The sequence below is a fragment of the Geospiza fortis genome, unplaced genomic scaffold, assembly GCF_000277835.1.
Source record: "Geospiza fortis unplaced genomic scaffold, GeoFor_1.0 scaffold111, whole genome shotgun sequence".
NCBI lineage: Eukaryota > Metazoa > Chordata > Aves > Passeriformes > Thraupidae > Geospiza > Geospiza fortis.
The window spans coordinates 4,043,929-4,054,764 of record NW_005054321.1 but is presented as its reverse complement, the minus strand read 5'-3'; the positions used below and the strand labels follow the sequence as shown (position 1 = coordinate 4,054,764).

The window sequence follows — 10,836 nt, the reverse complement described above, 5'->3', positions numbered from 1 at the left end:
AACCCGTTGGTGGTATTACCCATGTACATCGCAGGGCAGTGGGTGCATCGCAGTGCTCCGTCCATTTAAAGGTTATTTGAAGGGGGGTGGTGCTGCATGTCAGTATTCCTTCTAGTATTTTTTGAATGTAAAAGAAGTGTTGATTTAATTGAGGAAGATAGATTACGGTTGTGTGAGCTTTCCCTATGATAAGTACTGACCCTCTTCCTTTTCAGCAATGGGCTACTTTTGGTAGAGCCTGGTACCTCCTCGATGCGAAGATGCAGCCCCCGGGAAAAATAGCAGCTGCCACTGTTATCAGACTCGAAGGCAGACATAAACCTATTTATCATGCACTAAGTGAGTATTGCAGTGGATGAAAGCACATTTGCTTTTCTTCAACATGCATGTTACTTCCAATTTCAGTTTTAACATCAAGCCTGATGCAAAAGATTATGTTTCTCAATTGTTTTATAAACTACAAATTAATTGGTTTTCTTTCTCATCTTTTTCCATCATATCCATCCACAACCTAATGTTGTTTCTTTACCAGTACATATGAAGGTAATACATTTCTTTATCAATACATATTTGTAATTCATGTTGAGTAACCGAATTACAGTGGGATCTTCTTTCATTGTTTTGTTGATCTTAAATGTAAAGGTTTAGTTCACAGTGCACATGAAGAAACATCTGAGTACTTCCTTTCAATAGGTGCCCAGGACCACAGTCTTGGAATGCTTCATTCTGAATAAGGTGCCAAGCAGTCCTGTTTTCATGAGGCAGTGGGCACAAACTGAAACACAGGATACTCTGAACATCAGATATTTTTTACTGTGAGAATAATGGGATGCCATTGCCCAGGAGGTGGTGAAGTCTCCATCTGTGGAGATTTTGAGAAGCTGGTCCTGCTTTGAGCACTGGGTTTAGATGACATGACCTTCAAAGGCCTTCCTGCCTCACACATTCTGTGAGGAGCAGACTGGGACCTGTCTTTAAATGGGCAGCAATCATTGTTGAAAGGTGTCTTGTTTAAACAAAACCATAATTTTGTTTTTCTGCAAATTAGAGATTCAGCTATAAAGATGCATCTGTAATGCTGTTCGTTACCTGTAATGCTGTAGTGCCTGTCTCACAGGGATAAGCATTTTATAAATAATAAAAAGTTGATCTTTCACACCACTGGTACAGTGTTTCCTGTAGTACCAATGCAGATTTTTCCAGAGACATTACTGTAGCATAAAGGAAGCCTTGAAGTTGGGTCATACATGTTGAAAGGTATGTGGTAAAGTTATACTCGATCTATTTCACAGTAGGAGGTAGGATTTGTAGTGTTGTCAAGACCTTTAAATGTCACAGTTCTGCTGTTGCAAATTTTGTTGTATCCACAAGATGTCACTGGAGACTTAAAGGCTGTCTTGAGAAATAAAGCTGATGCTGAGAGGAAAATGCTTTGGTTACCCTGTGCAAAAGAACTTTGATACTTTTTTGTCTGTGAAGTTAAAATGTCTTGGGGAGTATTTCAAGGATAACTTCATTTTGTTTAAAATTTTCTGTAAATCAGTACTAGTTGCTTTACACATGTTGACACCAATTGGTTGGTTACTGCTACTGAGGTATTTAGGAGAGCAAAGTATGCAGGAATTTGTGCTTTATGCACTTGATGTTGCTTTTGCGTCTTTGTTTGAACTAACAAATATTTTAGTGTCTGTGAGATAACAGCTCCCTGGACAGAGTAACATCAGGAAGATTTTTTTATTATTTTGTTTTTAATTTGATATTTGTTAATCCAGTGTTCATGCAAGTGGAAAAGTGTTGGCAGAAATTTCCTTAAGATGAACTTATTGTGTCATCTTTCCAACCAAAAGACTCAAAGGTCACAAAGTCTAGTGGCAGTTCCCTGATATTTATGAAGTCATACAGTGTTTTTAGAACTGAACTGTCAGCAGTGAAAGGCTGCAGCAACAAAGATGTGTAAATTGCATTTGCACTTCAGCTGTAATTGAAAGTGGAGCATTAAAAGACTACAAGATTAAAAATTAATAAAAACCTTAAGGTGTGAAACTTGCTTTGATTAGTTACATGCTCCTACAAAAATGCATGGTCAATTTAAGCCTTGCTTTGTTACCTACTCAAAAATGTTTTAGTCAAATGAGCCTCTTCAAATACTTGTGTTCTGATATGGTGATGCCAATGAAGCTGAACTTTGGAGAAATCCATTTTCACTTTGGTTGAATGGCTGATTACAGCTTATACAGCTGATCAGGATCATTACTTCTAAAGTTAAAAACTAAATCTTTTCTCCTATTTATGTGATATTTTTGAGATAATAGAGGTTCTGTTAGCACTTTATTACTACAGAAGCCTTATTAAATCAACTGTTTCTGGCAGGGTGTTGGTAATAGATTATAAACCTTGCAGCTAAAGAACTTTTGATGTTAAAGTTGCTGGTATAACTCTAAATGTGTATATGCTGTAACATTTGCTTCTGTTGGATAGATGAAATTGTGGGGTTTTTCCCAACAGAGCTGTAGGGGGTGGTGTTTTTAGGGCTTTTTCCCTCTGCCACTTCCTCGATGCAATATTTTTGTTTGTTTTATATATTTAGCCTGAGAATGTAACTACTTAATAGAATTATTTTACTTACCCAAAATGTTCAGACATTCAGTAAACACAGATACTGTTTTTATGAGAAAGTAAAGAAATATTTAGGATCATCTGGAACTAACCTTTTTTCCCCCTTGTTTTGTTAGTTTTTTGTTGTTTTTTTTTAATACAGGTGCATATGCAGCATAATGTGTTGAATAGAATAGAAATTTGCCTGTAAGCCTGATTTCCAAATCTTAGCTGAATATTTGCAATGGTTTAGGCATCTGGTCTGATGGTATTTTACCTGCTTACCTGCCTTCTTATCCTGGTAGCACTAAAAATAGTAATTAAGGTTGGTATTTAAAGGCTGATTTGGATGGTGTGACTCGAAAAACTCAGATCTTTAAATTTCAGTGTTATGGAAGGTATATTTATATGCTGCTGTGTATGTATTGCACACATAATAGTTGTTACTTTGATTGATTCCCTCTGTGGTTTTCTTTAATGTCTTCCACTTACTTCTACCTTGCAGATGACTGTGGAGATCATGTTGTCATAATAAATACAAGACATATTGCGTTCTCTGGCAACAAATGGGAACAGAAAGTATATTCTTCACATACTGGGTAAGCTTTGTAGTAAATAAAGCTTGTGGCAATGATCTTATGGTAAATTTTATGTCATATTTTCTTAATAATTGAAGTATTTTTTAGCATATTGCTTTAAAAGGGAATTCCTACTTTAACTTTTAGGGGGGGTTGTTTGTTTGTTTGCATGTGTTATGGTGTTTAAAATGGTGTAAACCTTTTTCCTCCTTTCTTTTTCTTTATGTGTATATATATAGATATAGATATAGATATAGATATAGATATAGATATAGATATAGATATAGATATAGATATAGATATAGATATAGATATAGATATAGATATAGATATAGATATAGATATAGATATAGATATAGATATATATGTGTGGAGTCACCAACTTTAATTATTTTATCCTACCAGGACCTATTTACCTAAGAGTAAATATTGAATCAGAGGATGAAAAAAAAGTTGGAAAAACAATTTAAAAATTAACTGCTCTCAAGCTGTAGTGATGTACAGTACATTGTTATACACAGTAGTGTAAAATACATTATTCTGTAGACATAACTTGTTTACAGTGGAGTTGATGATCATTTCAGTGCTCCTATTTTAAGCAGTGATATTAATTCATAATAATCTCTGAGTGTCACAATGTATCCAATTGAGAGATTAATAAATTACACTGAGAAAGTTAGTTTTGCAGTGCTAATGGTGCAATCCTGAAATTGCTGAATTGCTGAGAAATTCTTGTTCAAAGGTGATGGCAATTATTGTGTGCTTTTTTTGACTCCGTCTCCCCTATGACCTAAAATTTTCTCTAAAAACTTAACATATATGTTAAATCACTCACTTAAGTACTTAAGTTGGTTTTGAATAAGTAAAAAGACTAACTGTACACTTAAAACTAATACTTAAGTCCATGCAGCTCAGTGGACCTGTCTTCATGATGCTGGGACTATTTTCATTTCACTTAGGCTGATTCCTAATAATGTAATTCAATCAAAATTAAACACAGCATTACCTGACTTCCATGTAATTTCTTACTCCATGCTATCATTCATTTAAAACTTACGCAGAGGTCTGAATTAGTGCAGCTTCAACTTGTCATATAGGCTTTGGAAAGATGGATCCATTGCAGTAAAATTAAAATTTTATTACTGTAGATATGCCAAGTCTTGCTAAGATTTATTTAGAGTAGCAAGAAAATAATAAACACAGTTCAAAATGAATGTCTCTTATGTCAGCCACAAACTGGTTGTGAGTCTTGATCATCTGGAAATATTTCAGAGTTCTGCATATCTTATTTCTCTTGTATTCCATAGCTGTTATGGTGTATTTAATAAGCAGTTTTAAAAGCATATCCATCTGCTTGTGAAGCACAAGGTTTATCATATTCAAGTGAATAAACAAGAAAGCACAAATGGTGTTGAAATTAGATAGTTGACAAGATAAATAAAATACAGCTTTTGAGCTCATAGGAACAACTTCCTTTTTGAGGGCCTGTAATACCATCACACCATTGTTCAAGATGCAGTGATACTTTTATTAACATCATGCTTGAGCATGTAGAATTAAGCTTGTATGTTTGTTTCATTTTTCTAGTTATCCTGGTGGTTTCAAGCAAGTGACAGCAACTCAGCTCCATTTGAAGGATCCAACTGCTGTAAGTGTTTTCCCTTCTCCACTTTCATTTGTGAAACTAGTTAGTTTCCAGTTAATTAGTTCCCCTAAACAAATGGGATCCATTACCTGCATATCTAAAGTTAAATTACAGACATTCTACTAGTGGTTCATAGAAGCTTGACTTGTGACACCATTTTTGTAAACAATGTTTCCAGGGTTAGAGTGTAAGTTGTGTATTTTTGTCATTCTTCCATGCTGTCCAAAGGAGCAAATCAAACTTGTTTACTTCACTAATTTTTCACTTATTTACTTCCTTTTAGTTTCAGGGGTCTGACCTTTCTCATAAGTGAACTGCCTCCAGTTTGACTGAGCTAAGCTGTATTTGAGTTTAATGACCCTACTGCTTTTTAAGAGTCAGCAAGAATAATGCTAATCTTAAAAAAGTTAGAAAGCGCATCTGCCTTTTTTTCCCAATGAAATTCAATGGTAGGTTTTAAGTGATGATGTTTTTTTTTAATCTTTTGTGAAATACTGTGTGTTCATGGTCTGTGAAAGAAATGGAAATGTTGATTATGTTGAACATAAGCCCATTTACTGTCTGTGTTAGATTATTGTATATGCTGAAATACAGTGTTTGTGTGTTTGTACTGAGTAAAAAAATAGGGAGCCAGATACGAACATTTTGACTTACGCAGTTATGAAATAACTTCTACTAGAGGCTTGAATGGACAGCATTGGAGGACTGAATTCTCTAAGTACTAATGTTTCAGAGCAAGATACAGGACCCACAGAGATTAATAGGTATTTATGTTTGGTTTTGACTTTGAAATGCTTTCATTTGGGTCACTTTATAGAAAAAATATTCAAGTGTTTTCTCCTTTACCTAGAGAAATCTTGTCTGCTTTAAAATTAATGGGTTTTATCAATTATTTGGAAATTCTGGTTTGTCCCAAGTCTGCCTTATACAAGTGCGAGTACTCAATGAAAAAGTAGTCCACCATATGAATTTGCCTGGTTTCTGTTTTTACTGTCACAAGTCTTTAAATAAAATGAAACTAAATCCTACACTTCCATATAATGTTCTGTCTAGAATTTTTCAAAACAAATGCTTTTGCAAACAGCCTCTAAGATAGTTGTAATTCCTTTGGGAATTACTGATAGTTCCATGTCTAAAATGGATTCTTCAATCAATTCCATTTGAGCTTCAGGCAGGTGCTGAGCACAGGGAGGCAGTGTAACACAACTTGATGGGCATGAGGCTTGGATGTTCTCTAAATTACCTTCTGGCATTTGTTCTGAAATACCTCTTTTATTGCCAGACTCATAGATGAATTTCTCTGCAAACAGAAGAGGATTAAATGCATTGCCAAAAACCAAAGCATGTTGCACAAAGGCTCAGCAAACGGTGATGTGGCTCGAGTCTTGGTCTAATTTAGCAGCAGACACTATTTTTTTAACACAATGGTGGAGAATCTTCAGCAATTAACACTGTCATTCTATTGAAGTTAAAGCATTCAGTTGCCTCTCTCATAAAAATATCTCAGACGTGGTTTTGTCATAATTAGTAGCAGTGGGTGGTAATTTGGCAAGATACGTTCTGTGTGTGTAGCTGTAATGAGTTTTTATGGCTGGAAACATTTGTTTACTAGTTGAATTGTATTGGTGTGAAATGCATTGGGTTATGACAAAAATGGAAATTGTGATGATGCTTTATTAGCAGGTTTTATTTTTAGAACTAACATTTAAAATCTGAAAAAGTAGTACCGTAAAGAGAACAACGTCAGCCTAAGTAACATATGCATCTTCAACTCATAATCTAAATGGCATATAATTATTAAGGAGACTTGTTAAATCACTTTATTTCACTTCCTTTCTCTTTTAATCACATTAAATTCAGTTCCTGTGAAGCCAGTGGAATTAGGAAGATTGTAGGAAGCAGGCTGTATCTTCCTGTGGCATCTGAATCTTCATTTCTAAAGTGTTACTTTCATCCTGGAGGCTACTGCTCTTACTCTGCCCTTGGACTTACTGCCTCCTGCTAATTCATCCTGGTAGTGTTCATTAGGATGAGTCATCATTGCTTTTGGAAATAGTGCTGTTACAGAAATTAAGGCAGTAAATTAATGGAAGAGACTATTTCCAAGGAAAAGATGTTGTAAACTTCCATGGTGCTACATAGAGATTTTGCAATGGATTTGACTATTTTCAGTTTATATAAGACTTCCTGAGTGTGTGTGTATATAGTAGGACTGCAGGAATTCTTAGCCCTGTCTTTGTTTACATATATCTCAATTCAAACATGCAAATCCCCAAGATAAATATTTTTCTGTTAGTTTTGTTTCTAGTATACAAAGTGCTTTAGGAAAACCTGCTTCACAGCTAATGGCTAATAGTTAAAAAGATTGTAATGGTTAATTTGATTCAATTACAAATACAAATACAATAATTTGATTCAAATACAAAATGCTGCAGTTATGCTTACATGGGAGGCTGAAAGCCATAAGTATAGGTGTCAGAATTTAGACAAGATTACTGTGGTATCATCCCTGATCATTTCTAGCTCCTTCCTAAGGTGCCACCAAGTGATATTCTCACTTCATGGGAGCTGACCTCGTTGTACCTATCTTACCAATTTTGGAGCTTTATGTTCCTTGCAGGTGCCAGTTAGTGCTTCAGAGGGATTGTGCTGAATTTGAATTTACGTGTGCCTTTTTTCAGAGGGCCTATTCAGATAGGATGATTCAGATTGAAGAGAATCTGAGGAAATCTCTAGTCCAACTTCTTACTCAAAGCAGTGTCAACTATAGGTCAGATAAAGCTGCTGGGAATTTATCCAGACAGGTCTTGGAAGCTTCCTATGGCAACTGTTTGTATCTAGGACTTTTCTTCTTTGTTGAAAGGAATAAAAAACCTCACCTGTCCGATCATATGTGTCTGATCTCTGAGGTATGATTCTGTACCTGAGATTAGAAAAAGACTACTTTTTTTCCATTGGTGAGTATCTTTCATGTTAATATGGGGCAGTGAATGCAGAAAGAAGTCTCTGTAGTTAATATTTCGTGTAGAGCTTAACATTCCTTGTTCATTTTGCCAAGGTTTTCAGCACTTCAGAAAAATTTGTGTTTATGCAAGGGTGAAAATTAGTATGTTAACAGAAAGATAGCAAAAGTACATAGTCCAGCACATTTTTACCTTAAATACTTGTGAGTTCATTTGGAAGACATGAGGAGAGGAGTGTCTCTGAATCTGTCTAAAATTTCTAGTGTTTTCAGGTATCTGCTCTTCTTCAAAATAGCAGAGAATAGAACTCATCTAATGAAGTTGGCTGGGCTTCTTTAAGAAGTGCTTATTGAAGAAAAAAAAACCAGCTTGTTCACATTTCCCTGACTTAGATTGAATGTAAATTCTTGGACCACCCATAAGCAAAACTATTAAATATGTTCTTTAGGTGTACCATGAAACTTTGTTGCTGTAGTTCAAAACAGCCACCCTGTTCTTCAGGTTAATATAATGCTAATATTCCGTATGGCAGCAATAATCCCTTAGGATATAAGTGGGCAGGCAGCATTAGTTTCCATTGGAGGTTGCTAAAAAAATCTGATTGAAGGGTTTGGTGTGTTTGCTTTTCAAAACGACAATCTTTTGAAAATAAAGGAAATGAGTAAGCCTTTGGATTTGAGGTGTAGTTGTTTGGAATGTGTAGAGGTTTGGGATTTTCTTGACTTTTTAAATAAAACTTGAAGAAGTTTTATTTAGCTGGAAAACTGCTGATTGGCCTGAGATCAGCACTTTCAAAATTAGACTTCTAGGTATTTGATACAGAAGGACTAAAAGATGTAGTTTTAAATCTCGGATTTGAGAGGGAGCAAAGATTACTTGAGAAAAAATCCTGGAAAAATCTTAAGACTTTCCATTTAAATGCCTGCAAAATAATGTTGTCAGATCTAATCTGCAGAAGTAGATAGTAATCCTATGAGGAGAGAGTTTTCAATCAATTTTTCTCTGACTTGTGATTTGAAAGATAGGCAAAACTCAGCTTAATTTTTTTTTTCTGGCTGCATCAGAAACTTGACTTCAGACAAGAAAAAGAAGAAATTGCATTTGGTTAAGACCAAATGCTCAGTGAGAGGATTGACCTTTGCAGTATTCAGAGGCTGTATTGCCTGTGACAGAGAAATAATGGGCAATAATTTTTCAGCATTAATGTTACCTGCTAGGGAAGATTATTAAGTGAAGCAGGGTAGCTCAGTGGAAATGTGCTGGGAGGGAGCCTCCAGGGGTGTCCGGGTTTTGGTTTGTTCAGCTGCTGGCACTGATGTGAAGGGGTTTAAAATGTTCTAATTCTCCTTTTGAGTGCCCTTTAGCAGCTGCTTGCATGTAAAGACTTGCCATTATATCTGCCTAATAATGGTCTTTTGAAGAAAAGCTCAGACAGAAAGCACAGTTAAATCTTGCTGTTGCTGTTTGAGAACTTTATTTTCTTTGCATTAGTAAGGGATAGTTCATAGAATATTATGTACATGCTAGAAGTCAGTTACTCAAACAATAGAAGTAGTAGCATTTTCTTCTATTACAAGGGAGTAATGTTTTTTAATTAAGCAGAACAAAACTTCAAAGACTGGATTAGTAGGCACACAAGTTAGTTTTGCATGGGGAGGAGAACATGCTATCTTGAAACCTCTAGGTGATCTGAGTAAGTCTTGGAGCTGACTTGGTCATTCTCTTCATAATACACAAAAATAAATGCTTGTATTAAAAAGTCTTAATCCATTCCTTATTTTTGAGTCGAGTTAATAATTTAAAGAAAACATTAAATTTCCACATTTTTGTTAAGTGGAAAGCAGCAGTGGAAAGCCAAATGACATGCATGTGCATGAAGTTTAATTTGTCTGTGACCAAATGATTTTTATGGCAGTATTGAGTAAATTCACTCTTGCTTGTACAAGTTGTGCTACTTCTACAACTGTCAGAGGTAGAAAGTTCTTTGTGTTGTATTTTATAATGTATGGGTGAAAACAACATTGTATTCAGAACTGAAAACCATGAGCTGGTAGAAGGAAGATGTGGTATCAGACTGTACCTCCAAGTAACTGCCGTATCTTTTGAAATTCTTCTAGGGTTATTTTGGTATGCCTTGTAATTAATCACTTTGTTTTCTCTGGAGCACTGTGTCCTTCCCATGTTCTAGAGTTGCTTCCTGTTGATTATTGGACTTAATTCAACTGTTAGGGTAGGCTTTCTTCTGGAAATTCAGCCAATTATTTTGTTCTTCGCAGTACTAGGAGTGGTATTGCTCTGTTGATTTCCATCTTTAAAGTATGTTTTATCTGGCAAAGAATCTTTCTCAGAACTTGTCTCCACCAGACATAGTCTACTAGTTGCACATAAGCCAAAGTTTGTCACAAAAGTTGAAATGTTTAGGACTCACAGTGTTTCAAATAAATGTATTTTAATTTATTTGTACTCATAAAATGTATTAATATGTTGTAAGGGACTGAAAGTGCAATAGTTTTAATAGAGCTGCCTTCTGATTCATTTCCTTCTAACTAGCCCTTTAAATTGGAAACTAAAAGAATATTGTCATATAACTGTTATTAAGACCATGTCTATGCTGTGAGGGTATAAATTAGTCAAGCTAAAAAAAGGTATTGCAATACTGAAGATGACAATTGCAATTAGAGCCAATGGGAACTTTGAAATTAAAAAAAAAACCTGGGGCAAACAGCATCCCAATAGTGTAAAAATCTCCAAATACTAACACTGGGGTGGCTGTGTACTTCTGGTGGTGGATGTCTTTACCTGATGTAGAAAGTTTCATAGTCTTTAGGGGTATTTATGAAGATATGGAATTTTGCACTTTGCCAGTACTAAACATAAAGTAATGAGGGAGGAGGCAGTGAGAGTCCATGAATAACTGAATAAACTGTTAAGCTGTGCTAATCAATTTCAAAATGAGATCAAAGTTACAGTGAGACCTGTGTGTGGGTAGAGCTCTCTGCCAGTCTGAGATTCCACAGAAATCACTAGCTATTTTAATTTTCATGTAAAATTAAAC

The 10,836-nt window shown here is 35.2% G+C and overlaps 1 protein-coding gene across 1 annotated transcript in view; it reads left to right on the top strand.

The window, feature by feature from the left end:
• The first annotated feature begins 209 nt into the window (after positions 1 to 209).
• MRPL13 (mitochondrial ribosomal protein L13) overlaps positions 210 to 10,836 on the top strand; it is a 29,682-nt gene continuing 19,055 nt past the window's right edge. The window contains exons 1-3 of the mRNA XM_005420728.3: positions 210 to 339; positions 3,101 to 3,194; positions 4,761 to 4,821. Of these exons, the coding sequence (XP_005420785.2) occupies positions 261 to 339; positions 3,101 to 3,194; positions 4,761 to 4,821 (234 nt within the window). The 5' untranslated portion in view covers positions 210 to 260. The remainder of the gene's footprint in view (positions 340 to 3,100; positions 3,195 to 4,760; positions 4,822 to 10,836) is intronic.